This window comes from Coregonus clupeaformis, chromosome 21, assembly GCF_020615455.1.
Source record: "Coregonus clupeaformis isolate EN_2021a chromosome 21, ASM2061545v1, whole genome shotgun sequence".
NCBI classification, from domain to species: domain Eukaryota; kingdom Metazoa; phylum Chordata; class Actinopteri; order Salmoniformes; family Salmonidae; genus Coregonus; species Coregonus clupeaformis.
In genome coordinates, this window is record NC_059212.1 from 19,337,611 (window position 1) to 19,357,611 (window position 20,001).

Sequence of the window (20,001 nt, forward strand, 5' to 3'; positions counted from 1 at the left end):
CTATCTATCTCTATGCTGCTTAGACCTTCCCTGACTCAGGTCCACACTCCAGTCCAGTTGGTGGCGGTAATGCACCTTAAAGTTGGTTGCCAACCGCCATTTAATAAATCCACAGAAGAAGAAAAATTATCTCTACACTGCCGCCTCCGTGCTCCTACAGGGAGATATTGAAAGTGGTGTTGTGTACTGTAGTTTATTTGTAGCATGACGAAAGATTGGTAGACTTTTAGCCAGCTGCAGCCACGTAAACGAGACAGTAATAGAATAGAAATATGAATGTCCGTAAGCATTAATAGTGCATTACCAGAGGACGAGAATGAGTCGACGAAATAATGACTCGTTTTATGATAATGGACCACCGAATATATGCACTGCTGGTCATGGAAGGTAGGCCAACTAACTAGCTACATTGTCATTCATTGCTAATCTCATTGTTTACTGGCTTCGGACCGCAACTAGGATGTTGAAGGGATATTGGGTACATATGTTGTTAACGTTAGCTAGTTAATCAAATAATATTTAAAAGCGATGTAACGTTAGATGATGATAAAGATGCAGATAGTTTTCTATTTTTTCCCGTTGAAAAAGCAAATATGCCAGCAATAATAATTCATGCAATAACGTTAACTGTTAGCTGCTTAGCTAGCTAGCGAGTTATTATTATGAATGGCCAGCTAGCTAACGTAAACTATAATGTGTTGTGTTTTAGAGTATTCACTTGACTAATATAATGTATTTATTCTATTACAGCATCACACCAACCCAGAGAAGTGGAGGTAGGTCTACTTAGCTATGGTCCAATATTGGCAATACCTGTCTGATATGGATAGGAAACCCGATTGCTTAATGATTAGCTACATTCTGTTCTTGTTTATAATTTCAATGAACAAAGCATATTTTATTCCACACAGAAACAACCCATGGTTATACCCACCACACAAGACACTCGACTGTAAGACCAGCATCTTACAACTCTCAGCAAACAATCAACTCAGAAAAGTAAGATATTCAGTTTTGCTTTTGATGTATCCATTCTAAATGTATCAAGCAGAGGATTTCCTGCAAAAATTTGATTTAGACTTGTTTGGAACATCGCTTGGTATGTTATATGGCTATTGAAGACATGGCCTAGTCCTAGTGTAAGGCCTCCTTAAAAGTGGTACCATATACTGTAGAAATGTGGAGACCTGAAAATCCAGAAATACTCTTGATGTTTTCTCCAGGGCTGTGCTCTACGACCCGTATGATCCTGGCTCATCATCAGACTCCGAAGTGGAGCCTTCCAAAGGCAGGGAAGACCATCACAGACACAGAGTCATTGGACAGAGCTACGGCCTGAGTACTGGATATCAAGGCTACGCTTCAGTAGCTGGGCATCATGACGGCCTCAACTGGGACTTGTCATACTCTCGTTCTGGTACCAGACATGAGCAGTCGAGCCATGGCTCCAGACATGACCAGTCAAGCCATGACCACTCAGCCCGGCCGTTGCCCACGACAGAAACGCCACTATTCCCCCGCAATGCATATGGGGGGCGGAGGGGAAATGGGAGAGAATTGTCCACAACCACAGTACCTGATAAAGAGGTAAGAGGTTCAGATGTTCCCTGCAGTCAGGTTATTATTTGGGGAAAAGGGTCAAAAGATGTTGCTGAGGCTTGCGTCTGTGCAGCATTTTGATGTTTCTGTCCTCAGCAGACAAGAAGTCCACCTGGGTTTACCCAGTCCAACTGGATTACCAACCCCAATCATCGCCAATCAGATTCTAGTGGAAGAGGTAGGATTGCCAAGCAACTGTTATTTTGATAATGGTCTGAGCGAGTTGTGAAGGGATAGAGTGTGTGTGTGATTGTTAGATGTCCCTTTTAGTAGGGGACCAAATCAAGTCTCCCCCAGAGGTAACAAAGAAGAGAAGTAGAAGCCCAAATGAGGACTTATCCAGGTAAAGAACAAACATGATTGGAGGAACCATCATTTGACTTATCATGTTTTTTGCAAGGACATCCTTACTGCAATGCACAATAATATTGACACAGATCTGACAGTCCCATTCTATTGTCTTTTCAGGGATTTTTACACCTGTGAAATGTGCAACTTGAATTTCCAAAAAGCGGGCATGCTTGGGATGCATCTGAAGTGCAATAGTCACTGGGAGACCCTGGAGCACATCCAGAATCAAAACAACTACAACGACACGGCAATCGCCTTTTTACATGTACGTCAAGCAAATGCATTCTCTCTCAGATGGAATTAAATGTCAGATTATCAATCTGTATGAAAAGCTCTTATTGATTTAGGGGAATGTCTTTTTCTTTACATTTCAGGAGGCAATGTTAATCAAAGTCCAGCAAGGTGATAGACCACAGATGAACAGACAAAGCCTTAGAGGTAGCTACATTTGCAAACGCCTGTGTTAACGCTACTGACTAGTCACATATACTGTTCCCGACCAGAGACCGGGGTTCAATCCCAGCGTCCAACCTCCTACTATTCTCCCATTTGCCTGTCTCTCCCTCTGTTTCTGTGAAAATAAAGTGATTTCTTTATATATACAGTGCCTTCGGAAAGTATTCAGACCCCTTGACTTTTTCCACATTTTGTTACGTTACAGCCTTATTCTAAAATTGATTAAATCGTTTTTTTCCCCTCATCAATCTACACATAATACTCCATAATGACAAAGCAAAAACAGGTTTTTAGAAATTTCTGCTAATTTATAATAAAAAAAAACTGGAAATATCACATTTACGTAAGTATTTAGACCCTTTTCTCAGTACTTTGTTGAAGCACTTTTGGCAGCGATTACAGCATCAAGTCTTCTTGGGTATGATGCTACAAGCTTGGCACACCTGTATTTGAGCAGTTCCTTCCATTCTTCTCTGTAGATCCTCTCAAGCTCTGTCAGGTTGGATGGGGAGTGTTGCTGCACAGCTATTTTCAGGTCTCTCCAGAGATGTTAGATCGGGTTCAAGTCCGGGCTCTGGCTGGGCAAATCAAGGACATTCAGAGACTTGTCCCGAAGCCACTCCTGTGCTGTCTTGGCTGTGTGCTTAGGGTCGTTGTCCTGTTGGAAGGTGAACCTTTGCCCAAGTCTGAGGTCCTGAGCGCTCTGGAGCAGGTTTTCATCAAGGATCTTTCTGTACTTTGCTCCGTTCATCGTTCCCTCGATCCTGACTAGTCTCCCAGTCCCTGCCACTGAAAAACATCCCCACAGCATGATGCTGCCACTACCATGCTTCACCATAGGGATGGTGCCAGGTTTCCTCCAGACGTGACAAAGAGTTCAATCTTGGTTTCATCAGAACAAAGAATCTTGTTTCTCATGGTCTGAGAGTCTTTAGGTGCCTTTTGGCAAATTCCAAGTGGGCTGTCATGTGCCTTTTACAGAGGAGTGGCTTCCGTCTGGCCACTCTACCATAAAGACCTGATTGGTGGAGTGCTGCAGAGATGGTTGTCCTTCTGGAAGGTTCTCCCATCGCCACAGAGGAACTCTGGAGCTCTGTCAGAGTGACCATTGGGTTCTTGGTCACCTCCCTGACCAATGCCCTTCTCCCCCGATTGCTCAGTTTGGCCATGCGGCCAGCTCTAGGAAGAGTGTTGGTGGTTCCAAACTTCTTCCATTTAAGAATGATGGAGGCCACTGTGTTCTTGTGGACCTTCAATGCTGCAGCCTTTTTTTGGTACCCTTCCCCAGATCTGTGCCTCGACACAATCCTGTCTCATAGCTCTACGGAAAATTCCTTTCACTTCATGGCTTGGTTTTTGCTCTGATATGCACTGTCAACTGTGGGGCCTTATATAGACAGGTGTGTGCCTTTCCAAATCATGTCCAATCAATTGAATTTACCACAGGTGGACTCCAATCAAGTTGTAGAAACATCTCAAGAATGATCAATGGAAACAGGATGCACCTGAGCTCAATTTCGAGTCTCATAGCAAATGGTCTGAATACTTATGTACATTTGCAAACATTCCTAAAAACCTGTTTTCACTTTGTCATTATGGGATATTGTTTGTAGATGGCTGAGGACATTTTTATTTAATCCATTTTAGAATAAGACTAACGTAACAAAATGTGGGGGAAAAGGAAGGGGTCTGAATACTTTCCGAAGGCACTGTGTGTGTGTGTGTGTGTGTGTGTGTGTGTGTGTGTGTGTGTGTGTGTGTGTGTGTGTGTATATACAGTGAGGGAAAAAGTATTTGATCCCCTGCTGATTTTGTACGTTTGCCCACTGACAAAGACATGATCAGTCTATAATTTGGATGGTAGGTTTATTTGAACAGTGAGAGACAGAATAACAACAAGAAAATCCAGAAAAACGCATGTCAAAAATGTTATTAATTGATTTGCATTTTAATGAGGGAAATAAGTATTTGACCCCTCTGCAAAACATGATTTAGTACTTGGTGGCAAAACCCTTGTTGGCAATCACAGAGGTCAGATGTTTCTTGTAGTTGGCCACCAGGTTTGCACACATCTCAGGAGGGATTTTGTTCCACTCCTCTTTGCAGATCTTCTCCAAGTCATTAAGGTTTCGAGGCTGACGTTTGGCAACTCGAACCTTCAGCTCCCTCCACAGATTTTCTATGGGATTAAGGTCTGGAGACTGGCTAGGCCACTCCAGGACCTTAATGTGCTTCTTCTTGAGCCATTCCTGTGTTGACTTGGCCGTGTGTTTTGGGTCATTGTCATGCTGGAATACCCATCCACGACCCATTTTCAATGCCCTGGCTGAGGGAAGGAGGTTCTCACCCAAGATTTGACGGTACATGGCCCCGTCCATCGTCCCTTTGATGCGGTGAAGTTGTCCTGTCCCCTTAGCAGAAAAACACCCCCAAAGCATAATGTTTCCACCTCCATGTTTGGCGGTGTGGATGGTGTTCTTGGGGTCATAGGCAGCATTCCTCCTCCTCCAAACACGCCGAGTTGAGTTGATGCCAAAGAGCTCCATTTTGGTCTCATCTGACAACAACACTTTCACCCAGTTCTCCTCTGAATAATTCAGATGTTCATTGGCAAACTTCAGACGGCCCTGTATATGTGCTTTCTTGAGCAGGGGGACCTTGCGAGCGCTGCAGGATTTCAGTCCTTCACGGCATAGTGTGTTACCAATTGTTTTCTTCGTGACTATGGTCCCAGCTGCCTTGAGATCATTGACAAGATTCTCCCGTGTAGTTCTGGGCTGATTCCTCTCTGTTCTCATGATCATTGCAACTCCACGAGGTGAGATCTTGCATGGAGCCCCAGGCCGAGGGAGATTGACAGTTATTTTGTGTTTCTTCCATTTGCGAATAATCGCACCAACTGTTGTCACCTTCTCACCAAGCTGCTTGGCGATGGTCTTGTAGCCCATTCCAGCCTTGTGTAGGTCTACAATCTTGTCCCTGACATCCTTGGAGAGCTCTTTGGTCTTGGCCATGGTGGAGAGTTTGGAATCTGATTGATTGATTGCTTCTGTGGACAGGTGTCTTTTATACAGGTAACAAGCTGAGATTAGGAGCACTCCCTTTAAGAGTGTGCTCATAATCTCAGCTCGTTACCTGTATAAAAGACACCTGGGAGCCAGAAATCTTTCTGATTGAGAGGGGGTCAAATACTTATTTCCCTAATTTAAAATGCAAATCAATTTATAACATTTTGGAAATGCGTTTTTCTGGATTTTTTTGTTGTTATTCTGTCTCTCACTGTTCAAATAAACCTACCATTAAAATGATAGACTGATCATTTCTTTGTCAGTGGGCAAACGTACAAAATCAGCAGGGGATCAAATACTTTTTTCCCTCACTGTATGTGTGTGTGTGTGTATATACCGTATTTTCCGCACTATAAGGCGCACCGGAGTATAAGCCGCAGCAGCTAAATTGAATGATATTGAATGATGTGTACATATATAAGCCGCACTGGACTATAAGCCGCAGGTGTTTTAATGTTTAATTACCATATGTAAGGGTTCGTGCACAGAGGGGATTGTCGGGAAAGAGACAAACTGTCTTGCTCTCGTTCTGTCTCTCGTACCACTCTCGGTTCCACTTTTACTTTTGCGCGCTACCTGTCTCACTCTTTTCCGGCCTCCAGCTTTTCCTGCTGGAGCCCGCCGCTTAAAGGTGGGGGGCGCGGACCGGTCATAGAGCCCATAGAGTTCAAGTTGGTGGACTGTAACCTGTAAAATCCATAGATTTAGGAGGTCTTCTAGTGGCCGTTAGCTGTAAAAATCCATAGATTAGCCGCACCGTTATATAAGCCGCAGGGTCGAAAAATTGGAAAAAAGGCGCGGCTTATAGTCCGAAAATTACGGTATATATATATATTCTTAGGTGGCAAAATGTAATATCTCACCAATATTTAGTTGTTGTTTTTTTTCTCTGAACTGAACCTATCGATTCTAAATGCACTTGTATGAGTTGATGAACGTATCACTGCCTAGTGTCTGCTAGCTTTCTGGTGTCATTAAGCCTACACTTGACTATTGAATAGCCAGACTGGGACTGCCAAATAGCCAGACAGCTAAATGGTAATTTAATGGTACCCAAACTACCTGCACTGACTCTATCTTGTACTGACCCTATGCACACTCACTAGACTATAAATACAAACCATATACACACCAGTGACGGTTGGTGCCGTTTAAGATGAGGGAGGACAATATATTTTTTGGATGAGCATGGCCTTATTTCTATTACAGCATATTGGATGACTGTCATTCATATTCCATTCACCCAGCTCAATGTAACATCGATAGGTTTAGGCTACTACATGATACTCAAATTTTCCCTATACATGATGTTGCAACAACCTAGCCTATGAATGAAAGTTTACAATGTAGGTGCACAGGTCGAGAGTAATTTGAGTAATCAATGTGACAGACATTGACACATTCAATACCACCTTGCATACTCTTGCCTGCATCTAGCTGATCTAGGGTGTAGTCATTAGTCCAACAGTTGCAAACGAGACTTTCTATTTGACAAATTCAGGTATGTTTATCCCCGTTCCGTTTGCTTCCGTTTTAAGAAACGTTTTTCAACAGAATCAGCTGGATAAAAAAAATACACCCCTAATCACACGCAAACAGTTTTATAGCAGCCACATATAAACGGCATGATCCCTTTGATCGTTGGATAATTACTTCTCACATCTACTCGCTCTCGTCTCACCGTTTCCCTTCGCTTGTGGACTTCAGTGCATGACCATCAGCTGTCTGTGATCAGGCGAAAACACCTTACCAAGCCAAACCCTCATATCATAACTGCTAACCGCAGCCTACATCGTTGTCAACATAGCTACTAGAACTAACGCCTTAGTAAACCCGCCACAATCAGCAATAGAGTGTACAGTTAGCAAGCAGTTTAGCAGTTATACCGGCAGGCCCCGGTGACAATACATTAAGAAAACCAAAAGCTTACCTTGACATGGAAGAGTTCCAGTGTTGGATGGCCATAGCCAGCTAGCTAACATAGCATCCCTCTCTGTTTGAGCTGTGTGTTTGAGTATGCTAAAGTAGCTAACTAGCTAGCTAGTAAGTGAAAGTGAAAAAAAATACACAATAGCTAGCTCTCTCTTGCATCTCCTTCATCTTTTAAGGAATTAATTTGTTCAAAACTGTTGAACTATTGTTTTTCTCTCTTGAGTCACATACTCACCACATTTTATGGACTGCAGTGCTAGCTAGCTGTATCTTATGCTTTCAGTACTAGATTCATTCTCTGATCCTTTGATTGGGTGGACAGCATGTCAGTTCATGCTGCAAGTGCTCTGAAGTCTATGGAAGGGTGTGAGAACCACTAGCCTCCTAGGTTTTGGATTGAAGTCAATGTACCCAGAGGAGGATGGAAACTAGCTGTCCTCCGGTTACACCATGGTGCTATGGAGGCTACTGTAGACCTTCATTGCAAAACAGTGTGTTTTAATCAATTATTTGGTGACGTGAATATATTTAGTTTAACTTTTTTGTTTCACTATTTACATTTTTATGAAATTCACTGACGATGGTCCTCCCCTTCCTCCTCTGAGGAGCCTCCACTGATACACACTCACACACACACTACATTGACACTCCCACACAAAACCCACACACATTCACATACACTACATACGCACACACACGCAGACCAACACAACACATACACGCAGACACACACTTTTACACTAATTTGCTGCTGCTACTCTGTTCTTTATTTTACTCTTATTATTATCTATCCTGATGCCTAGTCACTTTACCATGCCTTCATGTACATACAGCACATTCGGAAAGTATTCAGACCCCGTACCATTTTCCACATTTAGTTACATTACAGCCTTATTCTAAAATTGATTAAATTATTTTTTTCCTCATCAATCTTCACACAATACCCCATAATGACAAAGCAAAAACAGGTTTTTAGACATTTGAGCAAATGCATAAAAAAAAAACAGAAATACCTTATTTACATAAATATTCAGACCATTTGCTATGAGACTCGAAATTGAGCTCAGGTGCATCCTGTTTCCATTGATCATCCTTGAGCTGTTTCTACAACTTGATTGGAGTCCACCTGTGGTAAATTCAATTGATTGGACATGATTTGGAAAGGCACAAACCTGTCTATATAAGGTCCCACAGTTGACAGTGCATGTCAGAGCAAAAACCAAGCCATGAGGACGAGATAGGATTGTGTCGAGGCACAGATCTGGGGAAGGGTACCAAAAACATTCTGCAGCATTGAAGGTCCACAAGACCACAGTGGCCTCCATCATTCTTAAATGGAAGAAGTTTGGAACCACCAACACTCTTCCTATACTCTTCCAAACTGAGCAATCAGGGGAGAAGGGCCTTGGTCAGGGAGGTGACCAAGAACCCGAAGTTCACTCTTAACAGAGCTCTAGAGTTCCTATGTGGAGATGGGAGAACCTTCCAGAAGGACAACCATCTCTGCAGCACTCCACCAATCAGGCCTTTATGGTAGAGTGGTCAGACGGAAGCCACTCCTCAGTAAAAGGCACATGACAGCCCGCTTGGAGTTTGCCAAAAGGCACCTAAAGGACTCTAAGACCATGAGAAACACGATTCTCTGGTCTGATGAAACCAAGATTGAACTCTTTGGCCTGAATGCCAAGCGTCACGTCTGGAGGAAACCTGGCACCATCCGTACGGTGAAGCATGGTGGTGGCAGCATCATGCTGTGGGGATGTTTTTCAGCGGCAGGGACTGGGAGACTAGTCAGGATCGAGGGAAAGATGAACTGAGCAAAGTACAGTGAGATCCTTGATGAAAACCTGCTCCAGAGCGCTCAGGACCTCAGACTGGGGCGAAGGTACACCTTCCAACAGGACAACGACCCTAAGCACACAGCCAAGACAACGCAGGAGTGGCTTCAGGACAAGTCTCTGAATGTCCTTGAGTGGCCCAGCCAGAGCCCGGACTTGAACCCAATCGAACATCTCTGGAGAGACCTGAAAATAGCTGTGCAGCAACGCTCCCCATCCAACCTGACAGAGTTTGAGAGGATCTGCAGAGAAGAATGGGAGAAACTCCCCCAATACAGGTGTGCCAAGCTTGTAACGTCATACCCAAGAAGACTCGGCTGTAATCGCTGCCAACGGTACAAAAGTACTGAGTAAAGGTTCTGAATAGTTAATGTAAATGTGATATTTCAATTTTTTATAAATTAGCAAAATTTCTAGAAACCTGTTTTTGCTTTGTCATTATGGGGTATTGTGTATAGATTGATGAGGATTATTATTTTTTTTAAATCAATTTTAGAATAAGGCTGTAACGTAACAAAATGTGGAAAAAGTAAATGGGGCTGAATAATTTACGAATGCTCTGTATCTACCTCAAATACCTCGTACCGCTGCACATTGATCTGGTACTGGTAGTCCCTGTTTATAGCTCCATTCTTGTGTATTTTATTACTCTTGTGTGACTTTCATTTTTATCTTTAAACTCTGCATTGTTGGGAAGGGCTCGTAATCAAGCATTTCACGGTAAAGTCTACACCAGTTGTATTCGGCGCATGTGACAAATAAGATTTGATTTGTGATTTGACCTCTATCTCACCCCTGTCATTCGCAGCATTGCTGGACAAGGATTACATGACAAGAATTGAGATTTTCCACTGTGCTTCGTGCCAAGTCTACGTCTCTGTACATCCATCGTCATTGCAGGATCACCTGAGCTCCAAGGACCACCTGAGGAACAAAATGGTAAGGCAGCCATTCTCCTGCTACAGCAGATATCACACCTCTGATCATCAGTGAATAATGGAACACATGATGTAGCGTTAAAAAGCAATGGTCACTGATGTTGTTTTGGAGGTCACGTAATGTTAGCTGGGATGCTACTTGAAGTTAGCCAAATTGGCAGGTTGTTTTTTGATTTAGAATTTTGTCTATCAATTCTTAAAAGAAGCAAAAATCAAAGCGATACATGATGCATTATTCTTCTTGAAATCTGTTGTTATTTTCACTGTGCAACAGACATGTGGGTGTACTTACTGTTTCATGTTTTATGAGTTTACTGTGTTTATCACTGAAGGAATTGAGAACGAAACAGTTGAAGGAAAGTGTGAACTTCGCGAAGGCCACCATGAAACGAATGAAGAATGAGTATGCAAGCTTCCGTGAGGTAAACAATCTGAACAGGCATTTGCTATACATTACACTAATACTATGTGAGGAATTCTACCAAAATCTGTAGAATACCAAAGTTTTGTATTTATTTTTCAAGTCTGTTAATTCTATCAACTGTAGACAAAAACATATTTAATTTAAATGGAAATGACAAATAATTGGTTGTATTTCAGGGCAAGTATCCTTTTGAACAGTCATCATGAGGCCCATGAAGAATATACAAACAGTAGATACCAACTGCTAGCTACCGACTAAGGCTAACTATGGACAGCCAACAACCACCCATCAAAACCAACTCTAGACAAAGACCAAATGGGCAAACTCTGTAACCTGAGTGTTGGTGTGCAGTCTTACGTACATCTGTGACACCAGGATTAGTGCAGGAATTGACACTAAACTAATACAGAATACATGTTTTACTTGAGTGTGAAAGATCCATTAGATATCAAGTAGTTGGGGACTTGTGGTCATTTTGTTTTTTTGTGGAATATTTCATGTACGAACACCCATCTTTAACTGTGGACCTTTTTTATTTTTCAGTTGGAAATGGTTTCAATTTCAATAGATATTATTGAAGGACACTTGCAATGCTTTTCCACACTTTTTTTATATTTTTCTTCCACAATTATCTTTTGCCCATAGAACACCTGCTTTGATTCATTTTGAGATTTAAGGATTGAAATACTGTAATGTTTTGTTTCCTGGAGAAATAAGGTCTTTACAGGCTTTCCCCTATTATTATTATTATTATTATTATTATTATTATTATTATTGTTATTATTAATAATATTTTTTAAACAGTTATTTGAAAAAAATACCCATTAATTGTTGGGTTGACACTGATATTCAGAGGAGTTATAAAACAACGTTTTATAAACAGCAGCAGAGATGGTCGACTCTGTTTCATATCATTGTCACCGTTGTGAAATCTGGTACTGCCAACATAGATGCCATTAAATTATATGCATCCAGTCATTTTAGATGCCAACTATCGTTTAAGGTTCAATTGTGCAGTTTTGGAAAGGAAATATTTTGTGGTTATATAGAATAACAGTCCTTTGATATCCTGTAAATACTGTTTCCTCTATTATTGACAGTTGAAACTTTATGGAAGAATCTCTGTGGTCCAGAATAACTAGCTGAGAGTTCATCATATAGTAAGGTGTTATTTGTTAGACTCCCACACATTTGCACTATTGCAGTATCCCACTGTTGATAGAGGTTTTCACCAGATGACAAAACAACTGAACGAGTTAAAGGTTTCAGGTTTGATTTGGGCCTCGATTCAATCAGTTCGAGCGTTAACCTGCGTTGGCTGTGTTTTGATTGTGTTGGGGGTGTAACTGCGGTATGAGTGGACAAATCAGTGACCGGCTACTCTTGTGTGTCACCAACCACTCCCTTCCTTATCCCTACCGCGTTAGAAGTTCAAAACTGTGATTAAAAAGTGTAGACTATTGTCTACGTCGCCGTACATCCATCGTCAATGCAGGATTACCTGAGATCCAAGGACCACTGGAGGAACAAAATGGTAAGGTAGCCATTCTGCTGCTATAGCAGATATCACCCCTCTGATCATCAGTGAATAATGGAACACATGATGTAGCATTAAAAAGCAATGGTCACTGATATTGTTTGGGAAGTCATGTAATGTTAGCTGGGATGCTATTTGAAGTTAGCCGAATTGGCAGGTTGTGTTGTTTGGCAGTGACCAAGAAAAGGTAACGCAAAGAGCCGCTTGTGGATTTGCACAGCTCTAACAGTTCCACCAACGACACTGCCAAAACAACCGCTATGCGGATGTTGGCTAGCGCAGATCTGGTAGAATCTTGCCCTTGATTATGTAAGAAATGCTATTTTTATAAATAGCTTATTGCTATTACATTGCTATAACTAATTCCTTTTTCCAAGACAAGTGTTGACCACACACACACTCTTGCCACAAATGCACTCACACACACAGACTCACTCAAGATAAGAGATGACTAAACGCACACACCAAATCTCCTACTTTGCTGAAACATTCGGAACAAAGGCCCTGAGCTACAGTGTGTAGATCTCCTAGACCCAATCACAGAGGACGACGCCCGAGCAGCATGGACCAACCAGAAGACCAGATCTGCTAGACTCAACCCACTTTACAAATAGTATAAAACACCAGTGTACTGTTTTTTGGCGCTTTTTCTGGAGGTTCCCTATGAGCTGAAAGAACGAGACCGTGCACGTTTTGTACCAGACATTTTTACTCTGAATAAACTGCCGCTTGTCATACAATTTACCACCTAGTCTGAATCGATCATTGGCCGACTCTCCCTTCTCATATCCCGTTATTAACAGAAACTTGGTAGCAGTCGATGGTTGTCTAGATACACGGTCCAGAGTGGTTAATGTGGATGTGAGGGGGCGAGTTGGTAAAGGGACGATTCACGGAAAGACTGGTGTAATTATTCGGAGGGAGGACAACAATTCAACTCAGCTCGGGAAACTGATCCTAAAGTCGACTATAAAAAAAAAAAAGGTAAGCAAAACCTGTTAAATCAAACTTTGCATATTGTCGAATAGTCTATCCAAATTTTGATCAGTATTACCGAGTGTGAGTATGAATTGTTGATAAAATTTATGCATAGATGACAAACTGAAAGGCAGTGTAGTAAACATGTCTGTGACTAATTAATAAGTCGAGAGTCGGCTAAGAGAGTTGGTCCACTATAGACGGACCAAGAGAGTTAGACCGGGAGGGACTTTGTGATAAAATGTATTAAACCGTCTGGGAGAGTTGGTTCACAGAGACGGACCAAGAGAGTCAGATCGGGGAATGTGTGATAATATGTATTAAGTTTAAGCCGGCTGGGAGAGTGGATTCACGAGAGAAGGATCCAGAGAGTCAGACCGGGGGGGAACTGTGTGAGTGGATGAGATTTGACCCATCATTAGGTGGGGGGAGAATCACCGAAATTGACCAGAGGTACGGAATTCCTGAATTCCCGGGGATGCCAGCTATCTCTGTAATTTCACATTTAAAACGTTCCATTTAAATGGTTGTGTGAAAGGTGCAGTTAACTTGAAGACAAAAGTCTCTAAGGGATCCAGTTGTTTCTGTTGAACTGAGACTATGTTTTAGTACGCTCTGGTAACCTAAATTTTTTAAGATATTGAATTCTGATTGGCAGTTTTGTTTTGCTGTGTTTATATTTTAACGAGTCTGTGTTATATCTTAAACGTGTGATGGAGGATGGGAAGTTATAGTGAGACTTATGAAACTGAATAAGGTTTGTGCAGGGACAAAATTGACATGGGTTGAAGCCCTGCCACTGGTTTTGATGGCTATGAGAGCATCACCAGGGGCAGGGACCCATCTCTCTCCTCATGAGATAATGTAAGGGAGAGAAATGCAAGGTCCACCAAGGGAGGGAGGTCATATGCCCGCCCTTGATGTACAACAGATAGAAATGACTGATTATGTGATGAAATTGACGGAATTTTCTGCAGCACTCTCTTCTCAGGTGTAGAAGGCCCAAGAGGGGGAGCTGACGGGTAACACGCCACCACTGAAGGTAAAAATGGGAGACTGGGTGAGGGTGAAAGTCCACAAAAGAAAGTGGCTGGAACCCAGGTGGACTGGACCGTACGAAGTGAAGGAGGTTACTTCACACTCAGTCCAGGTCAGAGGTAAATCAGGAGCACCCTGGCACCATCTAACACACTGCACACCAGCCCCCACTCCTTCCAGACCATTGTCTGAAGTAAGAGCTGATTTGAGCAGCGAGAACCAATCCTGACAACGAAATGAAGAAACCCTTATGGGAACAACAATCTCACTCAGGGAGAAGGATAACTTTTTCCCCCTGGGAGAGATTGGGAGTGTCTGAATGTTTGTATGTATGTTTTCTGATAGGAATTGGACTCCTGCTGGGCACTTCTTATGAGGTGTTGTTGTGTGAAGCTATTTTGAATTACTTGTTAAATTGACTTGTAATATAGAAGAGGTGGCTAAGGGATTTTTAACAGTACCAACCATGGGGGGGGAAAATCCTCACAAGAGGTCCCAGAATTTACTGGGGACAAGAAATGCTTGATGTAATTAAAATGGAATCCAGGGATAGAAGAAATCTCCATTATATAACCAGGTGGAGGGAGAGGTATGGTTTTGAGGGACGTCTGGACGCAGATAAACTCGAATCCATGCTTAAAACAGATACATAAGGTGTGTAAAGGAGAGAGGAGAGAGAGAGAGAAGTCCATCCCCCAGCTTTGAGTGTGAGAGAGAGGAAGATAAGGCGTGGCAAGTCCTTGAGGGAGAAATAGTAGACTCTAGTGGGGGGAAGACTAAGGAACCCTTTGATCCAAATTGTGAGGTGTTTGAATTGGCTACTATTGATTTAGCACTTCAACAGGAACAGAGAAACTTAATTTGGCATTGACAGTAATGGGTATGAAAATTGATTGGATGATGGGGTTTTATGTTGAATTAGAGACAGTGAGACTATTAGTCAATACCTAGGAGAGAAGAGAGGTTACGGTAGCAAAGACAGACAAGAAGGAAATAGTAATAGTGGAGACAGGAGTGAGTGGAAGTGTTACAATTGTGACAAAACGGGACATTTTGCTAGAGAATGTGAGGAACCGTGTAGTTACTGTGCAAGGAAAGGGCACCAGTTAAGAAACTGTAGGCAGAAGGGGAAGAGAGAAATCAGGAGTCATCATCACCTGGCTGTTTGGTTGTTGGTTTTAATTGGGGTTTTCAAATAAAGAACAACACACCTAGTATGATGTTTATAAAGGGTTGTTGTTTCAATTTTGGAGGGTTTTCAGCAGGTCAAGGGTGATAGGTCTTAGAGGAGCACACAGTGAATTTTATGGAGTTTTTTAGCTTTTGGCTGAGTTTAGGGTATATATGATTTCTTATGAGAATGACTGTCATGAGGACTTAATGAACACTTGGGATAACTAACATTTATGAAATATTTAGAATAATGGTAAGGTTTAGTATACTATGGGATTAAACAGTTCGTTAAATGATTTCAATTGCCTCTGAACTCTGTTTTAACATTCTGGTGTTAATTAATCATCCACACTAGTAAATTCTAAAGGCATGAGACGGGACTTTAAGATAGTTTATTTTACTAAGTTGAGGGTAATTTGTAATACTGTGCAAATTGTGAAGAAGATTATAGTTTGGTAATAGTATATTTGATTTGAACCATAAAATAACAGAAGAGAGAGTGGAGGAATGGCAATTGGATAATGAATTACCAATATTACCAAAGTGATTGTTTAGGTAGGTGGTAATATTGACACATGGCCAAATCATGTGTCAAAAAGGGGGATGGATGGATTAAATATTAAATATACGAAGGAGAGGACAAAATACTTTTAAAAAAACAAAACAGAAAAACATGTATGATAGTTTATTAACCACACCTGTATGTCAGAGGTTTTGTGCCCCACAGGTGAATTAAAGGAGAAGGTGACCCACTCTATCTAACCAGGAGACTGAACCAGGCCTGGCGGGAAGGGCCCTACCAAGTACTGCCTTTGCCAGCAGAATAGCTGAGAGATCCATCTGGGTGCATGTCACACACTGTAAAAAGGCAAAACCAGCTACACCTGACGAACAAGCACAGAGTTAGGAGAAAGATCCGATCACCACTAGGGTTCGGGGGTTGTCTCCTTAACGAAGATTCCCTTACCCTGTCTGATCATCCCTGTGTGAGTTCGATAGAAGGTAAAGCAATGGGTTGGCCTCTGGCATCTGACATGTTCTCAGGGCAAGGGTGGGGATTCACAGGTCTCCCGACGGTAGGTAGCTGTCTGATTGTGGGGGCCATAGTCCTAACACACACGGACCCTCCTGTTTCAGCCAAAAGTAGTAGTTAACCTAAAACAAGTTGATAAAATAATACCTGAGCACAGTCTATGAAGGCATAGGAGACAGCTAGACGTAGGGAAAGGGGAAGATTAGGGACTTTAGGGGAGGACATCACTATATGTGTGTCGCCGTGTACATCCTGGGACTATGTAGTTGCTCATATCGAGAGCGTGGGGGATATGTAAATCTCCATACACAGTTTGGGGACAGGTGGAGACAGGGTATAGGAATCTTGACCGGTGGTTGGAATGGATTTAGTATACGGCAAGAACTATGTCTAAAGAGGACTGTTGAAAGACTGGTGAAAGAGTCTTGTAGTAACTTGAACTATCAGTATCCCCGATAACAAACTCATTCCGACCTAGGTTGCCTACGTTTGAAGTCTCAGGGGATTCTAATCGTTTTTCTAGGACTAGTAAGATAGGATACAGAGTAGGGCATCTTAGCTCTGCTCCTACACAGAGAATATCACAACTGAAAGAGAACATGACTAATCTCTCCTCTTTGTTGCAGACAGAGGATTGTAGGACCCAAAACCAGGCCCGTGCTGACATCTGATGGTTGTGTGGTGATAACTGATTGTGAACTCAACTACATATGTAAACAATCAAGTGTGTCAGAGACTGGTGAGTTGTCACGTAGAAAGTAGGACCTCCTCCCGGGATCCTTTGATGAAAGGATCCTTTGATGGGGTAGGAATACCTCGAGAGGTTCCAGAACAATTCAAAGCTAGGAATCAGATCGCAGCTGGGTTTGAATCAAGTATTTTCTGGTGGTCAACAATTAATAAAAATTTAGATTGGATAAATTGTATTTAATATAACCAGCAAAATATTTATAACCCACACTCGTGATCCAATAAAGGGATTAGCTGAGCAGACAGCGGCAACTAGCTTAATGGCATGGCAGAATAGAATAGTTTTAGATATGCTTTTGGCTGAGCAGGACGGGGTTTGTGTTCTGTTTGGATATATGTGCTGTATTTTCATCTCCAACAATATAGCACCGGACGGGCCCGTGACAAAAGCGCTTGAGTGACCATCACCACGCTGGCGAACGAACTGGTTAAGAACTCTGGTATTGATAGCTCCATAAACGGTTGGTTTGATAACATATTTGGTAAATGGAAAACTATTGTTGTGACAATTCTGGGTGAAGTTATGGCTTCTATGGGTATACTTGTTCTTTGTGGATGTTGCCTTGTATCCGCTTTTGGGAACTAATGATTTGGAACTGGACGATTTTGAAAGTAACTATCCTCCCTTATATAATATTAAAGGTGGATGGGCCTGTCATGATTACAAACCTGAACAACGACAATTGGAGGTTAGCAATTTCGAAGACCAACTCTGATTGTTGTGTTCACTCACTAGAGGGGGACTAACATTGTTTAATTAACTGGCCATATAAATAGTATGCTAGAGGGGGAATGGTTAAAAAAATTTACAAATTGCATTATGCGTTATCATGTGTTGTTTTTCTTTTCTACATTATTGTTTTTCTTTTAAGACTGATTCAACTATGCTTCATGTACCATAAATAATGGATCACGTCTGGGAGACGTGAAGAGGGGGACTCAAAACTTTCTCTCTGAGAAAGTTTCCCTTTGTTTGTTTTTTACTTAGTTTATGTCACGCCTTTCCCTATATGACACGTCTTTAGAGACGTGTAGAGGGGGGATTTGTAAGAAATGCTATTTTTATAAATAGCTTATTGCTATTACATTGCTATAACTAATTCCTTTTTTCCAAGACAAGTGTTGACCACACACACACTCTTGCCACAAATGCACTCACACACACAGACTCACTCAAGATAAGAGATGACTAAACGCACACACCAAATCTCCTACTTTGCTGAAACATTCGGAACAAAGGCCCTGAGCTACAGTGTGTAGATCTCCTAGACCCAATCACAGAGGACGACGCCCGAGCAGCATGGACCAACCAGAAGACCAGATCTGCTAGACTCAACCCACTTTACAAATAGTATAAAACACCAGTGTACTGTTTTTTGGCGCTTTTTCTGGAGGTTCCCTATGAGCTGAAAGAACGAGACCGTGCACGTTTTGTACCAGACATTTTTACTCTGAATAAACTGCCGCTTGTCATACAATTTACCACCTAGTCTGAATCGATCATTGGCCGACTCTCCCTTCTCATATCCCGTTATTAACAATTAGGAGCTCGATTCAATCAGTAGTGCTGTAAAGCGATTTACATTTAAAGGTGATTTCCAATTTAGCCGACATGCAGCATTTACCGTGAATGCAGTCTCCGCCAATGCGGAGTAGCGCAGGCTGCCTGTGTAAATCAGCGGGGAAAGTCAAGCTCAACAGGGTCTTCTTTCCCCGCTGATTTACACAGGCAGCCTTATTCTTATCCTTTTGCCACTAATTCAGGGTTTCCCAAACGTGGTCCTTGGGACTCCAACCGGAGCACATTTTGGTTTTTGCCCTAACACTACACAGCTGATTAAAATAATCATCAAACTTTGATCATTTCAATCAGCTGTGTAGTGTTAGGGCTAACACCAAAACATGCACACCTTGGGGTCATGAGGACTGAATTTTGGGAAACGCTGCACAAATTGTTATTTTGACCAATCAGATAGCCAATAATTGGGCAAAATATCAGAATAGGGCTGCCTGTGTTAAATGTAGACAGCGAAATGACATTGCCACGAGTAGCATCGCAGATATTGAGATGAGCGAGATGCAAGACTTCTGTGCATGGGACCAAAACAGCTGAGAGTTGAGCCTCAATGCTCTTAGCTGTTGCAGAAATCGAGCCACTATGCTGTTTACTTTCTGCATCTGTCATATTGCCAAGTCTACCTTTAACACAGCCATTGACAAACTATACCGAACAAAATATAAACGCAACAATTTCAAAGATTTTGCTGAGTTACAGTTCATATAAGGAAATCAGTCAATTTAAATAAATTCATTAGGCCCTAATCTATGGATTTCACATGACGGCAGGGGCGCAGCCATGGGTGAGCCTGGGAGGGCATAGGCCCACCCAATCAGAATGAGTTTTTCCCCAACAAAGGGCTTTATTATAGACAGAAATAGTCCTCAGCACCCCCTGCCCCCTCAGACGATCCAGCAGGTGAATAAGCCAGATGTGGAGGTCCTGGGCTGGCGTGGTTACACGTGGTCTTCGGTTGTGAGGCCGGTTGGACGTAGTGCCAAATCCTCTAAAACGACATTGGAGGTGGCTTATGGTAGAGAAATTAACATTAAATTATCTGGCAACAGCTCTGGTGGACATTCCTGCAGTCAGCATGCCAATTGCATGCTCCCTCAAAACCTGAGGCATCTGTGGCATTGTGTTGTTACAAAACTGCACAGTGGCCTTTTATTGTCCCCAGCACAAGGTGCACCTGTGTAATGATCATGTTTAAATAGCTTCTTGATATGCCACACCTATCAGGTGGATGGATTATCTTGACAAAGGATAAAATGCTCACTAACAGGGATGTAACAAATGTGTGCATAATTGGAGAGAAAAAAGCCTTT

General features: G+C 42.1%; 1 protein-coding gene across 5 annotated transcripts; it reads left to right on the forward strand.

Annotated features, from left to right (window-relative positions):
• The first annotated feature begins 128 nt into the window (after positions 1 to 128).
• Positions 129 to 19,402, forward strand: LOC121535024 (DBIRD complex subunit ZNF326). 5 transcript variants are annotated; one of them, XR_005994711.2, is made up of 12 exons: positions 129 to 387; positions 751 to 776; positions 912 to 999; positions 1,224 to 1,587; positions 1,696 to 1,777; positions 1,870 to 1,942; positions 2,068 to 2,215; positions 2,325 to 2,388; positions 10,053 to 10,183; positions 10,515 to 10,604; positions 10,783 to 12,452; positions 18,661 to 19,402. XR_005994711.2 is itself a non-coding variant. In XM_041841692.2 (11 exons), exons 1-10 carry the CDS (start codon positions 317 to 319, stop codon positions 10,583 to 10,585), a joined length of 1,140 nt encoding a protein of 379 aa, XP_041697626.1. In that variant the 5' UTR covers positions 129 to 316; the 3' UTR covers positions 10,586 to 10,604; positions 10,783 to 12,887. The 5 variants fall into 5 exon arrangements, 4 of the variants coding, with proteins under 4 accessions (XP_041697626.1, XP_041697623.1, XP_041697625.1 ...); XM_041841692.2 differs by lacking the exon at positions 18,661 to 19,402 and having other exon boundaries at positions 10,493 to 10,604; positions 10,783 to 12,887; XM_041841689.2 differs by lacking the exon at positions 18,661 to 19,402 and having other exon boundaries at positions 10,783 to 12,887.
• The last annotated feature ends 599 nt before the right edge of the window (positions 19,403 to 20,001 follow it).